Source organism: Plectropomus leopardus, chromosome 20 (assembly GCF_008729295.1).
Source record: "Plectropomus leopardus isolate mb chromosome 20, YSFRI_Pleo_2.0, whole genome shotgun sequence".
Lineage (NCBI taxonomy): Eukaryota > Metazoa > Chordata > Actinopteri > Perciformes > Serranidae > Plectropomus > Plectropomus leopardus.
The window spans coordinates 28,293,407-28,320,890 of record NC_056482.1 but is presented as its reverse complement, the minus strand read 5'-3'; the positions used below and the strand labels follow the sequence as shown (position 1 = coordinate 28,320,890).

The following is a 27,484-nucleotide window of genomic DNA, read 5'->3' as shown; positions in this document are numbered from 1 at the left end:
CATTTTTAAAACTTTTCCATGACATGAGGGCCCCTAAATTTTTTTAATGACCATTCACAATGTATAACACAAACAGAACTGTATGCTAAAGTAAGCTTTACTGCAAATGTCAACTTTTGTAAAAATAAATAAATACATAAATAGTAGGGCTGTATAGAATATTCAATATTATTTATATAGCACATTTAAAACAGTCGTAGTTGACCGAAGTGCTGAATAATCATAAAAACAAGGGACAAAACAACTAGAAAGTAGTAAAACATGATAAATATATTTAATTTTTCAATTTTCAATACAAAGATCCTACAAACCATTTTTTGTTTCTATATAAAGTTGGAATGAACTCAACAGGACATTTACCCTAATGTCCACTAGAGGCTGCTCCAAGAGAAAAATCTGTATTGAAGTAAATATGAACAGCCCCAATGCTTCAATACATTATTTGTATTTTATTATTTGTAATTTATTTTTTTGTTTGTTTTTGGTCCATTAAGAAGACATTAGTCCTACTTATGTATTAACACATTAACACTGCACAGCGTGTAATGACCAACAAAAACTGCTTTAACGAAACTATGACAGTATTAAAGTATTAAAGAACTGACAAAGGCCCAAAGTGTTAATACACTATTTGCACAATAGGTTTATGTCAAATACTAATTTCCCATTAAAAAAAAAAAAAAAAAAGTTTAGGTACCTTGAAAAGATATCAGGCGTAATAATATATTAATTAATAATATATTAATTAGTTGATGTAGCAGTCCATGTAATGTCCTCAAAAATAAATAAATAAATAAAAGTGTCAATACACTATTTGCACAATAAGTTTCTATCAGTTTCGCAATTTTTAAAAATGTTTTGGTCCATTAAGAAGATATCAGGCTTAATAATGCATTAACACATTGGCACAGTCGTCTCTGTATGCTCCAAGGAAACTATGACTGTGCTAAAGTGAATGGGAAAACCCCCAATGTGCTAAAAAAAAAATAAATAAATAAGAAAACTTAGAAACCATGAAGAGAAAAGGAGACTTTAGCCCTACAGATTTAGTTTCCAATTTCAGAACTTCTCTGGCCTGTAGGTTGCATTAAAGGAGGTTTAAGGCCTGTGGGATGCAGGAAGTTGTTGCTTCATCTGTCAGAGATAAAAATCCAAAAGAAGTCCAGCAGAACTGAGCTGCGATGACGGAAACACACATGAAAAATATCTGCCCGCTTTCCAACATCTCACGGATCAAGACTGGGTTACTTATATGTCGCTGTGTGTGTAGTTGTGTGCATGTGAGGATCGGTGCAAAAAGATGCATCACTTGTTCGTGTATGCATCAGTGTGTACACTGAAGTTTTTTTGTGAGTGTATCAGTGTGTGTGTCGGCTCTGTCGTGTAGGCGTGACAGCTCAGTTCTGTTCTGTGTCTGTTACCAGCTGTTGTGCTTCACTCGCAGTTTCCGTATGTGTATGAGAGTGTGTGTGTGTGTGTGTGTGTGTGTGAGATAGCATACTGTTTGATGTTAGACACATCAGAGAGAGGAGAGGGTTAACTTCACTCACAGACAGAGAGAGTAGCTCCCTGGTTTCTCGTCTCCATGACGAGAACTTGTTAGGCAGTCGACTGCTGCACGAGTCGATCAAATAACTTGATCCGTTTTCACAACCGACTGAATTCATGCAGAAACACAAAAACGAAGTCTTCCTACTCGAACTTTTGTTTATCATATTAAAACACAAATTAATAATAATGGAATATATTTTTGTTAAAAACATCAAGCCAAAAACTTTTAGTTTCTGCCCAAGCCTGACCCAAGCATGAACCACCTTAGCAGTTTTGTGCCCTGGCCTGATTAAAAAATAATAATAAAAGCGATAGTTCACCCAAAAAGTTTCCGTCATTATCTACTTGCGCTAATGCTGATGGAAAGCCAGGTGAAATTTTATTGTCCACAAAATACTGCTGGAGATTCACAAAGAAAGAAGTGTTGCACTCATCTCCCAAACAACTGAAGTAAATGGTGACCAGGATTTAAATGTTAAAAAAAAAAAAACATTATAAAACCACAAACTGTGTCCATATTGCTCGTTCAAAGTGTTCAAGTGTCCTGAATCCCCGACAGGCCAAGTTGTTTTGAAAAATGTCACCGGTGTCATGTTTTTTAGCCGTCTTGTAGCCTGTAGCTCCTCGTATGGGAGCCACAGAAAGGCGGCATTTGCAACATAAAGATCCAAAAAAAATAGAAAAAAGTTACATTTCACTAAAAAATAACATAAAACTATATAAATATCCACTTTATCGTGGCACTAGAGTGAAAATCTGGGAATCACCAAAGTAAGCAATCCTCTGGAAACAATGAATGTACAAAATTTTGTGCCAAAATCCAATATATTTCCAAGCACAACAGCATTTAGTTTAACAGCAAACTTGTCCTTCTTGCTATTAAATACTTAAGTTCTATAAAGTCATGCTGTATTTTTCACCAAAACAATAATGAAATGTGGTTTAAGACATCGTTTCACACATTTATGCTGCTGCAGTTGAGAAAATGTTTACAGGAATCCATCTGTGTTTTACAATGCTCCTGTAATATTTGTCTTTACATGACATATTCATACATACACACCATTATAAGAAGATAATGCTGGAATCTGACTTTAGTCCTGCTCATTCTGTGACTCAAAATGTTCTCATATTAACCATAACACTTGCATCAACAACGTCCCAAATTTCCAGATGATTTTGACTTAATTTTCTTACATATTTTGACCTAAATTTTCAAGTATGATCCACTTTAAAATGAAATCACCTCATTCTGTGAGGCAGAAAATCAGCATAATTAAAAACAGTGGACTTTTTAAAAAAAAACTAGATCTGAAGGAAACCAGTAGCTTCATCACGTCAGCGAGGCACCGGGTGGTCCTGACACTCAGATTGTTCATATAATGGATACCACACACACACACACACACACACACACACACAAACTGTCAGCTGTCATTGCTAATGTGTTAACATGCAAGCAGTATATGTGTGCGCGCGGCAGTGTGTGTGTGTGTGTGTTTGTGATCGATAGTCAAATAAAAAAGTGTCGATCTGTGAGGCCAGCAAATGAGACTAAACGACGGCTGAGAGTCTCCTGAGAGCGACGAGCAGCTGGATCTGTGTGTGTGTGTGTGTGTGTGTGTGTGTGTGTGTGTGTGTGTGTGTGTGTGTGTGTGTGTACAGAGCTGGAGAGCAGCTGTGAGTGGAACATCTCACCACACACAGAGATGCACAGGATGGATGGATATAGGAGGAGAGGAGCTTTTTATGATAGATAGATAGATAGATAGATAGATAGATAGATAATTAAGGAAAGTTCTAGGAATTAAGGAAGTTTCTAGGATTTTAGGACATTTCTTGGATTTTAGTACTTTTCAAGGATTTTAGGACATTTCTAGGAGCACGTTTCTAAGATTTAAGAATATTTCTCGGATTTTGCACGTTTCTACAATTTCAGGACATTTCTGGGATATTTCTAGGATTTCAGATCATTTCTTGGATTTCAGGACATTTCCAAGATTTTAGGACATTAGGGGCTTAGCTTGGATGTTTGTTGGGGGGGTCCGGGGATCATCAACTGGCACTTTTTTGATCAAAAAGCTCAATCCTGAAGCTGTGTTATGCTCTCTGACACCTTATGTATACTAGAAGTGCAAAAACAATTCCCAGTGTAAATCACTACATTTTTATCATGAGTGAATGGTTGGAGGGCCACCTGACATCCTATCTGGGGCCAGATTTGGCCCATGGGCCGTATATTGAATATCACTGATGTACACAATAATATAATCAAGATTAGCTCCATGCAGCTTCATTAATATTTCCCTCCATGTAAACAGTCTTTGACTCGCCCTTGTTTTTTTTTTCCTTCCTGGACTTCAGACCAGCTGTCAGGGGCTTGTACTTCCTGCCATCACACCATTGGTCAGAGGACAGCCAATGGGGACGGACTCAGCAGACACACTGAATGAAGTGATGATGAACACACACACACACACACACACACACACACACACACACACACACACACGCCCTCAGTAACCGGATTCCTCCGCTGTAAAGCCCACGCACAGGAACCATCAGGCTTCCAGAGGGAATGAAGACTGTCACTCACACACGCACGCAGGCACGCAGGGCAGGCACGCACGCACGCACGCACGCACGCACGCACACACACACACACACACACACACACACAGTAAAGCCTGGTTTCTGTACAAACACATTCCACAGATGTGTAGAAATATTGCATCTTGAGAGAGACGGAGAAAGAAAGAGCGAAATTAAACTCAACATGACACATGACTTAAGTTACAAATTTGCCGTGAGCGAGCATCTTACAGGAGTTCAGCAGACGAAGAAAGCCAGGCCTCGTGCTTCTTTGCATTCTTTTGTATTTTGATCCTACACCTCTCTTTTCTTGCTTAAACAACAGTCAGATCCAACAAACATCTCTTAACTGCACAAATTTGTCTTGGATTGCACGTTTCAGCCTGATGAATGCCACCTGTTCATGAGGAGGTGTGCATTTTAGAGCTTTCATTATTAGCATAATGGACCTAAAATAATCATAGAGGGCTGCCGGTTCTGCTCTGTTTGTCGGCAAGTTTCATTCAAAACTAGAGAAGTTGTCCGCCAGGCAGCCTCAGTCTGGCTGCTCAAACTGATTGAAGACACTGGACAATTCTTGTAATTCCTGCAGATGCGCCACACTGTGTTTCAGGAGATATGATAAAATAATTAGAATGAGTGTATTTTTAATAAGTATAAATCAACCAGAAATCTTTGATCCAAGTCATTTATCATTTTAATGCTATTAACCCTTTAAAACCTGGGCAAGTTGGCTTGACTTCTTTGAAAAACGTTGGAAGAAGTCAATGTGCAACTTAAGAAATAACAGAAAAATTTGCAAGAAATTAGTAAAATGTAGAAAAAAATTATTTGAAAATTACAAAAAAAATAAAAAATAAAAACTCTAACACACAAACAGCTGGCAAGTTAGTGCATCACATAATTCTTCCAAAGTTAAGCGTATCATCTGGACATTTTTTTATTTATTTATTGACTTTTCTAGGTCACATTGTGCTATGTCTATGTGCTTGTCAGGAGGAACTGACTCCTTCATGATGCAGCAGGAGCTACAAGAGCTGTTACTGCGTCACATAACTCGGAGAAAGTTGAGCGGATCATCCGGAAGTTTTGAATTCCTCTGTGAAATCGTGGACTACCAGCTCCCAAAAATCCCTCATACGTGGCCGCTCCCACGTATAAGGGCCTCACCTCTCCATTATTGCTCCCATAACACGCCTGCGACGCCTTCAGTTGGAAACAATGATGACTAGTGCGGTGGCTGCAGCAGATATAAACCTGCTAACGTTTGAACATCCATCCCCATGCTTGTTGAGATATTATTGTGAGAGAAGAAGTCACATAACAACAATTGTGTTTTATCAACATTTCAAAAATATCTCTTCAGTTTTGCAGAAACCTATAATGGAAACCCGCCTATTGACAACCTGTGAAAAATGTTCACACCTAAATTCTAAGAAAATTTCTTGAATCACGCATAAACGCCACTAAAGAACAAACACGTTCTTACGAGTAGTTCTTGCATTAGGCCCACACCTCTTGTCTGTGATCAAACACTTTCATATAACCACTCAGACGCATTAAAAGTCAAGAGGACACACCGTTAAACACACGAGGGAGAAGACAAATCCACAGGACAAGACAGCAAATAGAGATGAAGACAGAGCAGAGAGACTACAAGGCCGAGACGTGCTGATCGATAACGAGGACTCACTCTCTGGACCGGTCAGAGAGGTGTGGAGGTCAGAGGTCAGTGTGTTTGGAGAGCCTTCAGAGTGTGTGAGGACGAGCTCTTTGAGGACTGATGAGGAGTGAACAGGAAGCTGAGGATGACGCACCTGCTACTTTGTCAGCACTTCTAGTCACTAATGCTGAGTGAAGCTGCAGAGCTTTAATTATCATGATTCGATATTCACGGTACATATGACTGACATTTTAGGATTTCTATACTGTCAGATCACATGCATGCTGTATGTGTGTGTTTGAGAGAGAGAAGTGTATTGGAATACTGTGCATATCTATATGCATATGCCTTAAGATAAGTGTGTGTGTGTGTGTGTGTGTGTGTGTGTGTGTGTGTATTCTTTAATAGGTAAATGCAGCCTCTGAGCTCCTCTGAAACCTCGCAGAGCTTCAAAACGGAGCCTTCAGCACTTTTTTACTGACTGATGTGTGATTGTATGTGAGTGTGTGTGCTTGAGGGAGAGAGAGAGAGAGTGTGTGTGTGTGTGTGTGTGTGTGTGTGTGTGTGTGTGTGTGTGTGTGTGTGTGTGTGTGTGTGAAGGGTTAAAGGCTTTTTTTTCATGTTGCATTCCACCAGAACCTCACATCCAGACTGCTGCTGCCTCAGCTGTAGCTGCCGGCCCACGACTAACCTACTGATCTGTGAGGCGATAACTGGATGACAGGCATGCTTTGGTGTGGCTGAGGGTGTGTGGTTGAGTGTGTGTGTGTGTGTGTGTGTGTGTGTGTGTGTGTGTGTGTGTGTGTGTGTGTGCGCAGCCTACACAGTGGGTTTTGCTTGAATGAACGACAGAGCGAGAGAGAAGAGAGGAATTGAAAGAGGGAGGGAAATGATGAAGTACGGCCAGATAAGAAGATATAAAGATTGAGAGACGGGATGAGAGAGTAAAAGATAGAGGTAACGCATGTGTGTGTGTGTGTGTGTGTGTGTGTGTGTGTGTGTGTGTGTGTGTGAGAGAGAGAGAGAGAAAGAGAGAAAGAGAGATGGGGGATGGGATCATCTTCTTCATCCCTTCATCCAGGTGCTGTGAGTTCCTCTGCTTATGTAGACAGAATATCCCTTTAGATAGCTTAAGATAGCAGCCGCACAGTGTGAGTGTGTGTGTGTGTGTGTGTGTGTGTGTGTGTGTGTGTGTGTGTGTGTGTGTGTGTGTGTGTGTACTGGCCTTGTATCACACTACCCATGAGAGTGTTTTTGCTGTGGTTACTGGAGTTCAGGTGACACTCTCAGCAGCAGTGAAGCCGCAGAAATCCTCATAAAACGAGGAAAGAGCAAACAACGTGCTGATGACTCCCAGCAGGGGAGCTGAAAGATGTCAGGTTTGCCCCGAAGATGGCACTAAAGGTTCAACCTCTGGGGAGATGAAATAAGATCAGTGCATTACAAAACCTTGTGAAAAGCGTGGAAAGGGTTTTTTGCATTTTTGGAGGGGCTGTAAGTGTTTTTTTCCTGAGGCCAGTGTATTTTTTAAAATTCTTTGCAACAGGATCATCACTTTTTTATGCAATGCTATAAATGCCAGCAGCGTGACCAGACGCTGATTGAGCGCTGCATGCTTGACATTTACTCTCTGAGTGCCGAGAGTTGAGAAATGTTCAACTTCAAATTGCGAAAAACGTAAGCGATATTTTTGAGATGTAGGCATGTTATGGGAGCAATAATGGAGAGACAATCCACTCATACGTGGGAGCGGCCACGTATGAGGGATTTCTAGGAGGTTATAGTCCATGATCTCACAGAGGAATTGTGGATTCAAAACTTCTGGATGATCTGCTCAACTTTCTCAGAGTTATGTGATGCAATGACAGCTCGTGTAGCTGCTGCTGCATCATGAGGGATTCAGTTCTTACCAACAAGCGCATAACCATAGCATCATGTGACCTGCAAAAGCCCAAAAAGTGTTTCCATTGCAGTTTTGCAAAATATAGGTTCTTGCAATCACCTGAAATAACACCTCATGCAAGCATAAAAAAACTTTTCTTCAAATTGATGTGTTTCCATTAAGTGTATTTAACCTTCCCAATTTCAATTTGTGCAACCTGGGTGTTAATGGAAACCCACTCACAGTCACTTTTCACCCAGCTGTTTAATGACAGTGGAGTAGAGACAAATATTACGAAGACCAAGCATCACACACCGTCCTACATGTTTCAGCCTTTCCTTCATCCAAAGCAAGAAATCTTCCTTTTGCCATACAAAAGCCCACAATTTGACCTCTGTGGATATTCCATATAGTAGCAACCAGATGCAACCAAAGTTTCTCAGCTAAAACTCGAATTATCACCTTGCAGTTGTATGCCTCCTGCACCAGTCAAGCTGCAGTCACAGTTTACATCCATGTCTGGGAAAACATGGATAATTCACACACTTCTCAGCCCCCAGCAGCACAGCAGAAAAGCATTGAAAATTGTTCTTGAAATATCATGTTCACAAGACTGAGAAAGATTAGGTCAGAGTGACCTTGACCTTTGGCCTATAACCACCAAAATCATATCAGTTCATCATTGATTCCAAGTAGACATTTATCGCAAATTTAAAGAAATTCCTACAAGGTGTTCCTGAAATGCGGCATGAAAAGCAAAAAAAAACCACGCTGTGCCTCAAACTGCTCTGAGGAGCTCCCAGTTGGGCGATTCTGTTTTCAGCTGGGAAAAAAACCCAATTTGGATGTCAAAGCCCTTTAGACATTTGATCAAATTAATTGTTGCTCTAATGAAAACAGCCTCCGATTGCAAAATAGCCAATGACTGTATCAGCCTGACAGGTGTAAAGATGCTCATGACGTGTGATAACTGAGCTTTAAAGTAACTGTCAAGTTAATTACGGTGTGAAACTCTGTGTCACTGACTGCAGAACATCAGTGAGCGACTCGTAATGAAGCATCGGCAACAGAGAGGTGAGAATCATGACAGCTGAACTCCACCTGCTGATCAACGTCACGAGATACGATCAAACACACATCAGCAGCTAAACAGATCCTACAGGGGATTTTGTTTCATCAGCTGCTGTTTTCAGGTTCAACAGTCAATAGAAACATGGACAAAAAGTCGCTTAAACACCCAGAAATTAAAGTTTCAGCCAGATGACATGAAATTAATTTCTACTACAACATATAAAGTATATGGTGCAGAAAATGAAAAATTAAAGGGCCAGTACCTTTAGTGTACACAGGAACTACACTAACACTTTAAAATTCCCTTTAAATAGTCCCGAAAAATTAGTTATAACAACTTAACATTATGAGTAATAAACTCAAAACTCGTGCTCATAATTACCCTAAATTGCCATTATTAAAAACAACAGTTTTAAGTTGCTTGCTCATACAAAATAAGTTTGAGACTGAATTTTTAGGCCAACATGGACAAAAGTCTTTTAAATGCCCAGAAAATAAAGTTTCAGACAAATGACATGAAATAAATAACTTGACCCTAAATTTTTTCACATTATGTTAAAGGAATTTTAAAGTGTTAAAATATGTTTGTATAGATGTTGTTTTTCAACTCAAACTACATTAAATGTAACAAAATCTTCCAATAAGTGAATGATGTCACATAAAATCAAACAACAGATTCAGTCTTTTTTCCACCGCTGGTGTTTCGAGTGTATTCATGCCACCTCCAGCCAGCAGATAATGGTTTTTGGAGGGTGTTTGGGTGTTTTTAGGGGAGCAGAGCTAGATAGCTGTTGGGGGTTGGGCTCATACCTTGGCAGGAGGCCACGTTTCCCAGCCCCCACAACCCATTTACAGCTGGGAGAGGATCACCAGTCAGACCCAGTCAGCGCTCCAGTTAACACTGGATACAAGCAGTCACTTCGTAACATAGACTAATCTATAGTAAAAAGGCTGTGCAGTGCAGAAAATAAACACTAAGGTAGACACAACTGGACTGTCCATCCATCGATATTATACACTCAAGTCAAACGTGCAGACACTTGAACGCACCACACATGCACCTGCACACCAACAGAAACCATTACCAGTTTATCTAATGCATCACATATAGCCAGGGACAGAAAATTCACTGTACTGAAAAATATCAATTAACAAAAAAAAAAAAAAATAATAAATAAAACAATAATTAAAAAAAAAAAAATTAAATTAAAAAAAGGAAAAAAAAAAAACAAAAAAAAAACGAAAATCACGTTCTGGCTTAGGAATCGATCCTGCCTTAAAGGAACAGTTCACCCCCAAATCAAAATTACATATTTTTCCTCTCACCTGCAGTACTATTTATCAGTCCAGATTGTTTTGGTGTGAGAAGCTTAATGTGTTGATATCAGCCATAGAGATGTCGGCCTTCTCTCCAATATAATGGAACTAAATGGCAATCTGCTTGTGGTGCTCAAAGTGAAAGACAAATCAAATTTAAAATTTAAAACTCAACATCAACGTTTCTTTCCAGAAATCATGACCCAGTTACTCAAGATAATCCAGTGACCATGTAGGAACTATTTTCTTTCTACTGAACTACACCCGCCAACTGTACATTGATCAATAGCACTACTGGTAGGAGTAAGTATTTCTGATTTTGGGGTGAAATGTCCCTTAAAAGTTGTTGGTTTGAGTCTTAGTTTTAACTTTTGTTTTCTGTTATTGCTCACTTTAACAGCTGAAATTACAGCTACAAGGTTTCTCAGTATTTTGTGACAAAAATGAACTTCTTCAACAGAAAACAACGTCATCAAAGAGGACTCGTCAGTCAGCGCTGATTGGTTAGAGCACAACCCTGGAAACAGGAATCGGATAACATCAACATAATGTCAGAGCGAATAATGAAGCGAAAATGAAATGGAAGTTCAATCCAGATTATCCAGCTAAATGTTTTGGAACTCAGCTGGAGGAAATTTGCAGATTTGTGCTTGTGATTGAGCATAATAACAACATTACGACATGTTTATTCCAAACTTAAACATTCAGAAACAAAAAAACGGAGCCAAAACGCGGAACCAAAACCTAAATTACCTCAAAACTCCAATGGTACAAATTTATTTGATTTGGTCAGAGAGTTGTGGAATAAACTGGGGTCATTGGAAATCTTCCCGCTGTTAGCGTGTGAGCTCATCCTCCCCTCTAAGTGTTTTTTTTTTTTTTTTTCACTAACAGCCGAGGATGAAGCCAGAGGATTTTGGACTTCGGCCCAGCATGTAAATTTATCTGCCATTTCCAAACAATTTCCATCAGGAGCCATTCAGACTGTGTAACAGGATAATTTGACAGCAGCCCAGTAGGAAAGTGGCCAGTGAGGCAGTAATGTTTGATTTATTTCATATTTTTGTCCTCTACGTTTTGCTGTAGCCCCACAAAGGCCACAGCTGGATATGAGAGGGGGTTATAAATAATAGATCAGCAAGTTGGTGATAAATGGATGGATGGATGGACGGATCAGAGAGCGATCACGTCGACACGCGAGCGGCTGGATGAACAAATGAATACAGCAAATGGCTGAATAGTGAATAAATGAGTGATCAGATGGATGGGTGGGTTTGTCAGTGAGTCATCCCGACGACAACAACAAATGGACGATGGCGACAAATGGACTGATGAAAGGACGTGATGAATGAGTGATGGCGTGAATACATGAATGCTCTGGTGGAAGGATGGATAGACGGGAGGCGAAACTTTGTAAATTAAATACATGAACGAAACAACTAAGAGTGAGTGAGTGAGTGAGAAAGTGAGTTAGTGAGTGAGTGAGTGAGTGAGAAAGTAGTGAGTGAGTGAGTGAGTGAAAAAGTGAGTTAGTGAAATAGTGAGTGAGTGAGTGAGAAAGTAAGTGAGTGAGTGAGTGAGTGAGTGAGTGAGTGAGTGAGTGAGTGAGCGGATGAGTGAGAGAGTGAGTGAGTGAGTGAGTGAGTGAGTGAGTGAGTGAGTGAGTGAGCGGATGAGTGAGAGAGTGAGTGAGTGAGTGAGTGAAATAGTGAGTGAGTGAGTGAGTGAGAAAGTGAGTGAGTGAGTGAATGAGTGAGTGAGTGAGTGAGTGAGTGAGTGAGAAAGTAAGTGAATGAGTGAGTGAGTGAGTGAGCGAGTGAGTGAGAAAGTAAGTGAATGAGTGAGTGAGAGAGTGAAAAAGTGAGTTAGTGAAATAGTGAGTGAGTGGATGAGTGAGTGAGTGAGTGAGTGAGTGAGTGAGTGAGTGAGTGAGTGAGTGAGTGAGTGAAAAAGTGAGTTAGTGAAATAGTGAGTGAGTGAGTGAGAAAGTAAGTGAATGAGTGAGTGAGAGAGTGAAAAAGTGAGTTAGTGAAATAGTGAGTGAGTGAGTGAGTGAGCGAGCGAGTGAGTGGATGAGTGAGTGAGTGAGTGAGTGAGTGAGTGAGTGAGTGAGTGAGTGAGTGGATGAGTGAGTGAGTGAGTGAGTGAGTGGATGAGTGAGTGAGTGAGTGAGTGAGGGGATGAGTTAGTGAGTGAGTGAGTGAGTGAGTGGATGAGTGAGTGAGTGAGTGAGTGAGTGAGGGGATGAGTTAGTGAGTGGATGAGTGAGTGACTGAGTGAGTGAGTGAGTGAGTGAGTGAGTGAGTGAGTAAAGGAAAAACTGATATTTGTGTGAATAACTAACAAACCACCTGATAAATCACATTATTGTTAATTAATTAAAAAAAGTGACTCAACAACTTGATTATTTGAGTGAGCACATGTATGAACACATTAATTAAGCCACACAACAAACAAAAGAATTGATAAAAAAAACTGCCAGTAAATGAACTGAATGAATGAAAGATTGATATATGAAAAAACTGGACTGAACAAATGTAGATATGCACTTTCTCTCTCTCTTTGTGTGTGCCTGTGTGTGCGTGTCTTTGTTGACGAGGTTGTCAGGGACGAATCCTGTCCTCGTAACAGAAAAGAAAAGATCAAAACCAAAAGGCAGGAAGGTCTTTTTCACCCTTAACATCTGAAAAGTGCTACGAGTCCTTCAAATGCCACACTGGGATTTTTGCCTTCCTTTACTTTCCATCACTCTACTTTCTGCCTTCTCTTAATTCACAAGGCTCGACAGTAATGGTTGCCCAGTTGCCCTGGGCAACCACATTTGGACCACCGTCAATCATTTTGTGTGGTTTGATCGCCCCTGTTGGCAAACGCTACTGTTCATCTCCAAAACACAAAGCACCTTGCTAAGACAGGGAAAGAAAAAACGGGCTGATTGCATTTGAACATAAAATCTTGTGGATCCAGTTTGAAATATTATTCATATTTCTCAACTAACTTAAAGTTAGTTTCTAGCATTTAAATACAGACACTGTCACTAGAAAGAGGCTGAATATGTGAAGCATACGATGGATATGATGAAACCGGTAAAATATCCCTTACTGAAAGGTAACGGTGTAATGGTCAAAGATTCAAAGAAAAATGAAATATCATTCCTTCTTCATTTCTCAGTGACTACAATCACATGAAAAACTGATCCGTCGATCCAGTCAGAGTTGATCAGATCAGATCAATGCATGAGAGGAGGAGCTACTACAGAGGTGAGTGAATGCAAACTTTTAGACCCTTTGACTTTAACGGCACCTGATGTTGTAATGCTCCGTTTTTATGCTCCGGGAGTGAGATGCAATGAAAATCTGAATAGTAGGCTATACAAATTCCTACAGTGCTCCTAATAAGAAGTAAAGCTCCAAAAATATAAAATCAATATTGGCAGCAGATGTTTTGACGGTGGCAGGCCGCCAAAAATAAATGAATGAAACACTTCACACACTAAGTATTGTGTCTGAAAAGTTCTGCTGCTATTATGATGTATGTTGTGTAGAAACTTCTGAATGTCTGAATTATTGAGCATGATCAAATTCTCCTGATCTGAAACCTAAACATCTCATTTTGCAAAGGGAAATGTACCAGCCTTCCTATATTCATCATAATCTGTAACATCTTTTAGCACAACTTTGATTTCCATAAGCACGGATATGTACTTCTTTGATCAGCTTTAATTAATAGACGCTCAAGACTAAAAGAAAAATAAATCCATAACATCAGACTCTGTCAACTTGTCCAACAGCCTGCGCTCCAATGTGATATTTTTCATTTCAAAAAGCAGAAGGAGGTCATCAGATTACAGCGAGCACATCAAGCCTCTCTCTGTTTAATATTCCACCGACAGAATCAAACAGCAACATCTGTATATTCTCTTAATTATCAACATGCATCTTCTCATAGATGCATATGGTCCAGGAGAAGTGAGCGGGAAGATTACAGAGCAAATCCAAAACCCAGATATTACCAAAGTCCTGCCAACACCTGTTGCCACCGTCAAAGATAAATACTCATTTTAAAAGAATAATACTCAAACTTAAAATTAATAATTATTTGTTTTATGAAGTTGGGAATATGTGGTGAAGTTAGGCATCTCTCTGGAAAACATAGAAATATAAAAAAAAACATGTAACAGCTGTTGTTTTTAGAAGTGGTGAGGATGATTGACACATGAGAAGCTCGATAATAACATAATAACTAAATCACCTGTTGTGCTGCTACCTGCAAAAACAAAGGTGCAGGCAACAATATCTGCAACCAAGTGAAAGACTATTTAAACGATGTATTAATCAACTTTTTCATATTAACAAAAGATAAAATGACAAATGAAACTGAAGGCATATGCAATGAGTTGAAAAATCTGTCACCAACTTTAAGTCACTCACATTTTGGTATTTCAGCCTGCAAACACAACTCATGAACCCAGCCGGATATTCTTCTGCTATTTCTGCTATCAAAATTATATTTATTATGTGGACACAGACAAAGTTGCCCATGCCTGCTACATGTGGAAGTAGGATACTACAAGCCAGCAGCCAACGATTATTTGATCAGAGTTCAAGATGAGTCATCAAAAAAATTGAAACTTTTTATAACTTTTTTTTACAGAAAAAGAAACAGTTAAAAAAAAATAACATTTTTTAGTATTATAACAAGAAAAAATGATCAGTTCACATGAGGAGACACATTTGAATTTGGAAAATGCTTTTTTTTAACCTCTCTAAAGTTGTTTTGTTTTGTTTTACTTGTTTCAGACATATAAATACAAACCACAAAATATCAAATACTGTCATACAAATGTGCTCAGGGCGGGTTTCTTATCAAACCTACGACGTTTCAGGCAGATTGGACAATGTACACCAAAGTTACTGTTTTATGGAGAGACATCAAAATTGGACGCCGCGCCATGGGAAACCATAAAGGTTTTTGTGCTTTTAACTTTTAATCAGGAAGGGGTTAGGATCGGACACAACCAATTTAAAGTTGATCGGATTAATCCTGAAGAACAAGTTCGCAAAAGTACGAGGCCCGAAATCGCCAAAAATCTCCACAAAATTCAAAGTGGCCGACCTCCTGTCAGGTTTTTTGGGTGGGTCCAAGAGGCTTTTTTATGTGTCTGGGCATGACACATAAGTGTACTGATTTTCGTAAATGTAGGTTAAACTGGGCATTGGGGCTACACATTAGGGGGCGCTGCAGAGCTATTTTTCCACGCCGGTTTCCTAAACCACCAAAATCTGAAATTTTTTGCCAGGCCTGACAAGTGTTCCACTTTTCATAATTTTTTGGGCATGTTTAGGCCTCCAAAAATGCGATTCATTGGGAAGAAAAATAATAACTTCCTTGCATTCCTAGAGGGTCGTTGCATGGTTCGTGCTCGGGCCCTAATGAGTAACGTATTTAAAAATATGATATTGTGATATAGTATAGATAAGTTTAAAGTTATAAATAATGACTTATGTGTCAAAAGATACTCTCTATTCTCTCTTCCGCTTTCCGTGAAAGTTATATTGTTCTTTACAGTTGGAGGAGTTATTAACATATCTCTGAGCAAAAACTTTGTTTACATTTCCAAAAAGAGCGCTCCCTAATCAAAGGGAAGAAGCTGAGTCAAATCCCTCCTCTGACAAAACTCGTTGCTTCTCATGGAAATACATTTAACTCACACCAAAGACTCTCCTATTTATCTTTCAGCGTAGTTTCAAGGTTACATGTGTCGTCGCCAATAACTTTCAATGACCTTCAATAACCAGCGGGTGTCTATCAGCAGCAATAGTTCAGTCTGCTCTGCTCTGACACGTTCTGCTTTCAACTTTAGCTAACAAGCTGCATGCTTCTTCAGACAATAAAAACTAGATAAGCCTCGATACATGTTGAAGAAATGCAGCAGAGACCTTAGTGCACTTCAGGTCTCTCCTTGATGCTTCATATTTGGATGTCAGCTCTCTCGCTCTTATTCAGCAGGCGGTATTGCTCTGCTACCTGAACCTGATTTCTGGTGTTCACCTGTACACAAGGATTCAGCGTGAAGGATGAAGAGTCAGGTGCTTGAATCCCTCCTCCCCCTCCCTCCTCACAAACAAAGCACTACAGCTGAGCGACACTCTGCTTTATGAAAGGAGACGCAGACAGTGGGACTGACCTGGTGGCAGTGTGGGTTGGACTCTCTGCCGTACGAGTACGAACTCCTCTCTGTTTTACCTGCAGGAGGACGAGAAGAAAAGAAACGAGGGCAGTTAGCAGAGGGAGTCATCTCAACATGGACAGATCCAAATCTTTACTGAAAACACACTGAAAACCACATCAACATCACTTTTCTTGTGCAGTATTTAAGTATTTAAACATTCAAAGCCTGAAGCAAATTGGTTTGGTTTCTTTTGAAAACATGGAAAAAGACAATGATCAACTTGGCAAGAACTGGTGAAAAATTGCAAGAAATTAAAAGATTTGGAAAGTTATTTTGAAAAAATGTCCAAAAGTATAGTTTTTAATTACCATAATTATATATTTAGAATTATTTTACATAATTACTTCTATTTTTAAAGCACTTTTTTCTGGTCATTTCTTTTTTTTTTTAATTTTTGGGTTTTTTTTCTTAAGATGCTCATAGCCTTCTGCCCATGTTTTTGAAAGAAATTTAGCCAATTTGCTTTTTTTCTGTAGGTTTCTATAGAAAACGTCTTAAGGTTAATTTGAGTGGAAAAGAGTTTCATCCACTCATGTACTGCTAAATGTGCAAATGTTGCAAAGTCAGCGATAGCAGACCATAAATATACAGACATGTATCATTCACTCGTTCATAAAGCAGAGTCATCATTCATTCATTCATAAAGCAGAGTCATCATTCATTCATTCATTTCAAATCACGTTCTTTTCCACATACAGCATAAGATTTAGTATGAACTGAGGGATTATTTATTCATTTGTCAGTCCATTCATCCATTTATTGATTGATTGACTGATTCATTTTTTACTCAACCACACTGACATCCAATATTCATCTAAATTCATGCACTGTTGATGGAAAAAATGAAAATATATCACGTGAATTATGTGAATATTATTATTATTCACTTAACCAAACTGAGTATTTGAAGCTAAGTTTACAACACTATTCAAGTTAACTGATTTTTATTTAATCATTCATTTATTCACTTACTCACTAATTTCTTTAAAAATAACCCTACAATTTTCCCAATAATAAAAGCATTATTCTTCAGATTATTACGTAAAATAAACTGTTAAAATTGATTGTTTGATCATTGCTTAATGAACACATTTACTCCCAAAACAATTGGATGTACTGATAAAAAATATTTTGATGCATTTGTTTACCCAACAGGAAAAAAACACATTTCAAAAGTGTATTTGTCTTCCTCTCTTTTATTCATTCAGAGGATCATTCATTTGAACTTTGTTTAGGAAACACAGAAAAGGCTTTCAGTCGTAAGCAGCCAAAGCCAGTTTTCATGATCAGAGTCTTTACAGTGTGTGTGTGTATGTGTGTGCGTGCGTGCGTGCGTGTGTGTGTGTGTGTGTGTTGTGCTCTGGGAGCAGAGGCCTGCAATGCATGGAAAACCCGAAACGTTCTCTCTCCACTTTCTTTAAGGTGCAGATTTAGTTTCTCTGAAAGTTCAGACAAAATAACCTAAACATGAGACGCGTTTTCAGGTGGCATTTAGAAACATCTAGAAACCGAGACACAATCTGTCTCAGGTCACTCATCACTGTTGCTGTTATAAAAGTCTTTATGGCAGAACGTCCCTCGTCACGTGAAGACATCTCTGTCACGTCTGCGTCAGTGTTCGACATCTTCTGACGCCTCGTTCTGCTCTTTCCTCTTTATCTCCTGTGTCGGTTTGTGGAGACTCATCTTTGTACTTGCTAGGCAACCAACACCACTGAAGAACCACATAATTTTCACCGACTTATCGAAGGCGTTTATGACACTGTCATTTTCCCATCTATCGATTGTGATGCATTGTCACTGGAAGAAAATTTGGGCATTTTCTGCAAACCAGGGATACATTACACATTAAGATTACATATATGTGAGCTGACTTTGACATCGGGAGGTGGGGGGATGGTGGATGACTTGACACCTTGGCAAGGCAGGTTCAAAGCGACAGACCACAGTTTGAGACCAACAACCAACAAATTTGGTGATTTATATGCAAAACATCGATGCATTTTCAGTGACGATTGAGCAGGTAAGACAAAGTATAATCTAACCGAGTGTGTGTCCAAATACAACCAAACTTTAACCAGAGCATTGTTGAAAGAAAAAATCTGATCTGTTAAGGTTTCCCACTCATTCATGTATTTGTGGCGGCTCTGTCAGAAACACTGTCAGCGTGGAGCTGCTGCCTTTAAAAACCAGACACTTCAGAGCACTCGCATGCGGCATCAGCATCGCTTTTGAGGCCTTTTGTGCGTCTACATTGAAAATGAGACTGAGGGAGCAAAAATGGCTCCGTATGCAGCAGCTCTAAGAAACCTTGTGGCCAAAAAACAACCATCAAGCAATTACAATAAAATTCTACTTCTTTGGAGTATCAACTTTAGTTTTGGAGAGCGTCCAAGGAGTGCAGAGGCTGTGCAATTTCGCCATTTGTGCACCTGCGGAGTTTGTGGTGATTTTCACATTATTTCCGGAGTCAGTATGGTAAGTGTCCAATTTTTGATCATGTGACTTGTTCCAGTTTGGAGTGCGTACCATGGAGATTTTATGAGCCGAAAATAAGCATGAGCCACCGCTTATCAATGCCCAAACAACACTTTCATTATGTAAAACCTGCCTGGCAACAAGTGCATAGTTTTCGTCTTTTTTTGTAGTTTCCTCTATTAGTTTGGTTGATTTTGTGGGTCAAGAATGAAAAATTGATCTCTTGAATTAAGTGTTTTCTTTTGGTTTTCTTTGATTGTGCGTAGGCCACGAATGTAAACTGCTTTTGTATCAGGCTGTCCTCTTTTTGGAGCTCTGCCCTTCATAATGTGGTGGTGTTTCAAACCTCAACCTTCATCTGAGACACATTTCATGGACATGAGACGAGAGCGCAGACGTCCTCACCTGTTCTTTATAGAATCTTTCTTTGGCCCGACGTGTTTAAACATGTGTTTGATTGAAATCAGACATCAGAGCTCTTCAAATCCAGTCCAAGGATTGATCAGTACACGACAGGAAGGTGAAGTCTCTTTGGCAGGTAAGCGACCATCATTTTAATACACAAACCCAGCGTGTCTGGCTGTGAAAAAGGTGTCTGATGAATTTAGAAAATGCACCGACCGCCGCAGCGCGTAGACAACAAAGCTAATTTCCTCTCCAGCTTCTGAACAGGCTTTCCTCTCCTCCGAGCTGCGGGGCCACTTTGAGACTATTTTTACCACACAGACCTTCTTTTTGGATAAAACCTTAAATCTTCAGCCAGTCTAAATATCAAACCACGGTTAGTGTGTAATTACATTCTGCGGTCGGTGCAGCCGTACAAGATGAAATGGAGGGGTTTTGTAGCGAGCGTGTGTGGAGGAAAATGAAGCGTGTACGTGGTGAAGGGTTTGAATCAGGCGTGTATAGACCAGCGCTGAATACACGCCAACATGGTAGTCGATGCAGAAGAGGTTGATAATTACAGGCGTACAGAATGGGAATGTGGTCGGCTGTGTGTGTGTGTGTGAGTGAGTGTGTGTGTTTGTGTGTGACCGATACAGCGGCCTCGGCTTCAGCTAAGACTGATGCCAGCTGGACCGGTTTGGCACATATACAAAGACTCCCACACACACCACAACACACACACACAGAAAGTACTGGAAATCACTGACACAGATGCACACACACACACACACACAAACACACACACACGGACACACACACGTGCAAATGTGCACAAGAAGCGTACATACTGTATATATAGCCCCGTATACACACACAGGCGCACACATGAAAATCTACTTGTGCATGGTACATAAATACATCCACACACAGAATAACTTGAATTTAAAAATACAAATTCAGGACCGCATGCACGCACACACGCACACGTGCGCGCGCGCACACACACACACACACACACACACACACACACACACACACACACACATCCATTTAGATTTAACATTGCACCTCTGCAAAATACTGCAACAAATTCAACAAGATTTCAACCATTACACCGTTAATATAGACAGTTTTACTCTTTATACATTAAATATAGATGCTTGAAAAAAATGATGGAAATATTAATCAATCAAGATGAATTATTCTATAATTCTTACAACTACAACCATTTAAAAACAATTGATTTTTGTTTTTAATAAATAATTTTTAAGCAGTAGATATTTTAGAAATCTGGCTACACAAATTAAATTTGCTCATTATAAAATGTTGTACCAAAAAGAAAAATAAACTCATGTTTAAAGGAAGCAGTACAGAATTGTTCAGAGATGCATATCATTGATATGATCAGTTAATATCGGTTATTATTAACATGGTATTTATGTTTTGGGGAAAATAAAGAACACAAAATTATATGGTTTGCCATTAATTCACTTAGAGTTATTTAATTTCTACTGTTAATTAATGAATTAAGGGCAAAAAAAAAAATCAGCAGCACGAGCAACTTTAGACCTAAGTTATTACTTCTTTCTTCCATTCATTTATTCATTCATTCAAGGTATTTTCTCTAATATAGTTAATAACAAGAAAGTGAAACTGACAGAAATTAAAAGACAATTTTTAACAGAATAATATAAAAAAGAGCAGCAGAGGCCAATGCTGTTAGCCCTGACAAGATGAGGAATTTTGGATATGTAAGAGAGCTCTCCACTTCAGTGCTGACAAAAATAACTTTATTACAGCGATCACATTCAGTGATCACCCCCTTGTGTCGTCGTAGAAACAGGACCTTAGGGTGGAGGAGGGCCAACACTGGCAGGAGTTTTGTCTCCCTTTATACATTTATATATACATTATGGATATGGATTTTGGGCACACACACACACCTACGTCTCTATATATTTTATTATTTTTCTGATTTTTTAAAAATGTGTCAGCGGATAAATCAGCACCAGCTGCTTCATGCTCTTTCAAAAGAAAACACTCCAAAAATACACTGCAAAAATCCAAAAGACAAGATAAGGCAAAGATCATAATAATAATAATAATAATAATTAAAACAAAGTAGTCCTCAGCAACTAAATATAAAGTCCTCACATCTAAAACCTTTTAATTTTTAATTATGTGTTTCACTGACAGCGTGCATTCCCACTCTGACCTTTACTGAGGTACATCAGCTGTAGTCGAAATTTTGTTGTATATGTGCAAATTAAAAAAGAAAAAAAAAAGGGTTTTGTGTATATTATTGCGAATCAGCACCTGCAAAGGATGTATAAATATGTGTGTGCTTTCTGATCATTTACTGTTTAACAGATTTTTCTACAAATATATTTGTAATATGTAATTACATTGGTGTAGCCCTAAAAATTAAACAACAAAAAACAGAATTTTATTGCTTAAGAAAAAAAAAGAAAAAGAAACCATAAGTATTTTTCATTTGATGATGATGATGCGATTGTTTAATGTTTTAAAATATTTATCTGAATTAATTAGGATAAAAAAATACACATGCAGAAGCTACAAATACTACAAAAAAACCAAATTGAGGATCTAACAAATGTAGACAACGAGTTCTTTACTTTTGTCCAAACACTGCGACCTTTTCACCTCCACCATGTCCGCAGGCTGAGCTCATGTATTACACACACAAACAAAAATCCCTGGTATTTTAATTTGGTCGTTAAAGAGAGAGCTGCATTAAAAAAGAGAGAGAGAGAGAGAAAAAAAAAGAGGCAGGCAGGGACGGAGCAGCGCAGGATGTGAAGGGTCAGCCACAAGATCACACACCCTGTCACAGTACACCGTCAATGGACACACACACACACACACACAGCGGGACACAACACTGTGGTTTGATTAAAGACAGAAAAAGGGAGAGTTTAATAGAAAAAACTAGTAAATTAAATCTTTCTTTTCTTTCAAAATGTAGGATTTCTTTAAAGCTGATATTTCACCATTTCTGACAGCTATGGTGTTAGATTTCTTCTTCTTTTTTCTCCTACGATATCATAATTGACTTTTTTTTCACCAAATTATCTTCGTTTTGTTTTAATTTACATTAGATAACCCACCGTATTATGATCTTTGCCGTAGATTTGCGCCCATTTAACGCATAAGAACACACACACACAAAAAAAGTATGCAGCAAAAAACCTGAGCAGCGTCAAAGTCCCTCCAGAAAAATTTAAATAAATTTACAATCACAAAATACACTTGGCAGTCCAGCTGACAAACCACATTACTACGGCAGTGTAATTTTTTATTCCTCGGTCTGCTTCATACACAATGTTCTCTGATGCTATCAGACGACTTTGGATCAAATCCCAGCAGAACCTCCTCTCTTCTCGCCTCTGCTCTGTTTCCCTGTCAACCTCCCTACTCTCCAAAATAAAAGCGCTTCTATGAACCCTTTTGTGGTTGCTTCGGCTTGTGCAGAACCTTATTTCCAAAAAGCTTTCCAAAACGCACTTAAAGCACGTCGTCAACCTCAAACGGCTCTTCAGCAAAGCCCTTTTTAAAATGTGCCAGTTGATCTGACAGAACTTCTAGGATTATCTATTTCAAGGTTTTAAAGCACCACAGAGGGGACGTTCAAGAACCTCAGCTTAAAGCAAAACCCTTGTATAACAGGATGACCATGACTGTGCATCCAGGAACCTTCTGATATTTGGAAGTGCTCATAAAACTACTCATGAATCATCCAAAGCCATAAAAATGCTCCAAGGAACACCAAAATGAAAGGGGTCCTTTATTCACATAAGGGTTGCTGAAAAACACTTTTGCAATAATTTCTGGACATTTTCTACAACAGTGAATGATTCTCACTAGACTAAAGAACAATTTGTTTCAGGTAATCGAGAAATTTTTTGTGCAACTGCTTCATAAAAAGACTAACGAACCCTACAGATCCTTCGAGGACCCTCAACAACCTCAGAAGGGTCACTGATAAACCTGTTCTCAGAAACACTGATTCAATTCGGTGATACTTCGCGTAACTCTAATCAAGGCCATCAAAGAACATCTTAAAAAAGCTGACTGAAAATGATTTCAAACCTTGAAATAAATTCGAGAAATTGTTGATGATTCTGAGGTAATAGAAAACAGTCTTTACTAAGTCCTGTCAAAAAAACTAAAGTACTTTTTAGAAAATTTGATAGAAATTAGAAAGGTATGCATCAGTCCATCATTTTAAGTGTTTGCTAGATAACATGGGTACTGTACTGTGCTCCTGCTTTGGTTAATTCATAGCCATGATCATTATTCATATTTTTATAATTAATATTTTACTGTATTTTTCTGTTGTAGTTATGCTTTTTTTTCCACTAATGGCCGATTTGTTTGCTACTTAACTTTTTCATCCCTTTTAACCATTTTTATTGCTTTTAATAACTTCTGACAGCCATTGCTGATATGTTTTTATTGGATTCATCACATTAATTTTTTCTTATCAATGTTAATTTAGGGCATTGCTGTGTTAGAGCTTAATTTTCCCTGAACAAAGAATGGTTTGATGATGATAAAATCCAAAATACAGTGCTCTTCATCCTCTGTAAAACCATACCATACCAAACCTTAACTTTTGTGGATTGTTAAAGAACTTGGTGGTGTTGTGTCTGCCAACCTCAAAGATATAAACAACGGCTCTGGTGTGCTCTTTGTGCAAACACTCCATTAAAAACTAATGAACCTTGTTTCTCAGAAGATCTTTTGGCGCATCTGTTTTCAATAAGGTTGATTTGATTTGGCAGTACTTCTAGGAACTCATGACAGGGTTGAGAAAACAAACACATAAGCAGGTGCTCTGAATCCTCAGAACATTTCCAGACAATCCTACTTTTAAAGGTCCTACAACTCGGAGAAATCTTTCAGGAACATTTGATAAACCTCCACAAATTGGTGAAAAGAAATTCTTAGAAAACCGGCTTCATGAAAGCATCTCGAACCACGAAACAACAGGGGTTCCTAAACCTCTGGAGGCTTATTAGAAAAACAGCTTCGTAGTAGTTTTGTGATTTCTGATAGTCTCTAGAAACCTAACACAATGATCCATCCACTTTCTGTTACTGCTTATACGATTTAGGGATCTGTTCCAGACGAAATCTGCAAGAGGCTGCAAGACTACCACAGGGCTGTCACTTAAAAAGCAGTCTGGTTCAATTCAGCTTCGTCTATTCCACGTTCAAACAGATATTTTTGCATTTCCATTGTCAAAACGTGTGGATGGTACCGATACAACTGTATCACTCAATCCTGTCTTGTCATCACCTCTCTTTTGAGGTGTAGCACGCAGTTTTGGAACTAAAAGTTGGAGCTAGAAACACCAAGAGTCCGCTGAAAAGAGAATCGTCACTCTCGCTCTACAAGATCTCAATAAACCAACTGGCTATTTTTAAATATTCCATTGACTGGGACAAAAACCTGCTCTTTTTTGTTCTAAAAAGGTTGCTGTGCAACCTGGACAATCAAGAAGGTGCAAATGTTCCTTTGCATCGCCAGTGAATAGAAAATACACTGAGAGCTTGAAGGAGCAGTGAGGAACAACGAGCATGTGTAACGGTAACGGCGCAGAAGGAGGCCGACACAAGGACTGGTCTCCAGCGTTTAATTCTGTCTACAGAAGACAAAAATGACACATAAATTGCCCAAAGCGCCCAAAATGTTACAAGAAGACATCATCAAAACTCATATTTTACTGTCCAGAAAAGCACAAAACCGCAGGGTAATGTCATGTTAACTACAGTAAACAATGTAGAGCAAGATCTTACATCTTAAATGACTCGATTTTCAACATAAATAATCCATGCAGGGGCGTTTTTCCACACAACTTACCCTCAGCAATGCAGAAAACCACTGTGAGGGACGGAGGGGAAGAGCTACGGAAACCCAGGAGATACAAAAGCCAAGAACTCAAAACAAAAATAACGGCAAATGAAAATACTCAACAGAATTTTTAAATAGTAAAAAATATACAACTTAATAATGAAGTGCCTTTTTGACTCTGTTTAAGAGTGTCTGCGCTGGAAACACCTAACCGATCTCGGCTTTGGGTAAATGTCCGCACAGGTTATGAACTGTTTTTAAGGACGTCATACTGAAAGTGTTCGGTATCAACGCGGCTATAGACGTACACGACCACATAGAGACAGGCAGCCATTCACACCTACAGGCAACTCAGAAGCAACATTCATCCTAACCTGCATGTCTTTGCACTGCTTAAGGAAGCTGGAAAACCTGGAGAAAACCCATGATAACACGGGGAAAATGCAAACTCCTCTCACTTTACTCATGTTTCTTTACAAACTGTTTGGCCGAGAATCTGCCAATCTCTAACCTTCAAACAGTCGTCTGCTCTTGACACACCCTTTGTGCAAGCTTTTCCAAGGGCAAGTGACTTCTTAAGGTATTCAGATCACTGACAAAGCAAATTTTAGATGAGGCGATTGCATGTAACATTACTGAAAAGATGCAAAGATGGGAATTTAAGACTCATTTTCAGAGAAAAAAATGCCAAATTACAGCTAATTATAGCTTGTAAAATAAGGATTTTCAGGATTTCCTTCATCATTTCACTTCATCTTTAGCTGAAGTGTTTCAAGATTTGGATTCTTAGTGAGACAAAAACCACCTATTTTTGACACATCAATCAAAATACTAATAAAAGAAATAGGTGCTATATGTAACCATACATGCATCTTTCCTTTAATCTCAACTATCAGCTGACACACAAAGGCAACAAAGCCCCCAAAATAACCCACCAACAAACAATAGAGTGTCTTAAACCTCAAAAAACTCCTTTGAAGAAAGGTTTCTAATCTCAACTCTACTTCCGCCAACCTCCACAATTCTCCGAGGAACCCCGCAGGGACATTTTTTTCCCGGATGTCGGACATAAACAGGCTCACTGGCTGTGAGGAGGACCCGCAGACAAACCGCCACTCATTAGAGTGTGCTGGCTGCAGAGGTACAAAAGGTGGAGGAGGGGAGGTCAGCCCACTCTGCTGTATACAGCCCATAGAGAAGTCGGTGAGCCAGGAGGACCAAATCCCTGCTAATCCACAACGCCAAGAGACAGAGAGGAAACACAAATAAGCTCCATTACAAGCTGAGAGCTAACAGAATCCAGGACGCTCTGCTCGACTGTTAGCTATTATCACAGGCCCAAAACCAAACTCGCTCTTATTAACCCAGTCCTAAATCTTGATCCTAAAGTAATCCTGAACAAAAACGACCCCTATTTTCAAGATAGAAACTAAAATCTGTTGGATTTGACAGAAAATGAGATGCTGACCTTCCCAAGATCACAAGATGCCATAAGAGCTGTGTCCACACCAAAACATAGTTCATATTTGAACATTTTTAGCTGGTATGAACTGGAATTTAAATTTATTCTGGAGCACATAAAAATGTCATGGGTTGATTAGAAATGTGCCATCACCAGCCAGGTTTTGCAGCTTCATACACAGCAAAAAAATGCCCCAAATTTAACACTATATGCTTATTTCTGTCCTATTGAAGCTGTTAAATTCCTGTTTAGTATGAAGAAACACACACACAGGCACATATCGACCCTGTGAACTCTTCTTTTGCCTTTTTTTCCACCTGTACATGACCCTGAATTGGTCCAAAAACCACACAGTAGAAACAAAAAAAACCACATTGAGTTTGGGCGATTTACAAGCGGCAGAACCCTCTCTGTGTGTCTCTGCGTTTGGACGAAGGCCAGCCTCCGAAACTGAAAGTCTGTCTGTCTCATCAGCTTCTCGCTCCCCACAAACGGGCCGCTCCTCGATCCCTTCGCTTTACACGATGTCACAGCGTCAGGTTTTAAAGGTCATCGCTATTATTTCACCTTTTCCTTTGGTGGTTTTCACCCGCGCGTGTTTCACAGAACAAGGCCAGCACACGAAACACAGCACGATACGAAACCGGAGAGAGCAAACACTCATAACGCATGATCCAAAACCAGAGACACACTTACTGTGTGTGTATAAATAGTGGATTTTGTTGGACTCGCCTACACAACAGAAGCCCACAAAGCAACACCACTTTGTATTCTGGTCATGTCTGCCTCCTCGAAGCCCAGAACCACTCTCAGGCCTGCAGTGTTAGTGTTGTAGTAGTTTTTTTTACAGATTTTTTTTCGGTGACTTTACACTGTTGCAACATAAGCATTTTATTGCAGTTTTTTCCCTTTTCTTTTTGCAGCGCTGATTCTCATTCTTACTTTATATTTTAGTTTATGATAGGGCTACGT

General features: G+C 39.1%; 1 protein-coding gene across 1 annotated transcript in view; it reads right to left on the bottom strand.

Moving 5' to 3' along the window:
• Positions 1-27,484, bottom strand: part of LOC121959979 (transcription factor 4-like) — a 263,772-nt gene that overhangs the window by 130,513 nt on the left and 105,775 nt on the right. The window contains exon 6 of the mRNA XM_042509549.1: positions 16,264-16,322. Within this exon, the coding sequence (XP_042365483.1) occupies positions 16,264-16,322 (59 nt within the window). The remainder of the gene's footprint in view (positions 1-16,263; positions 16,323-27,484) is intronic.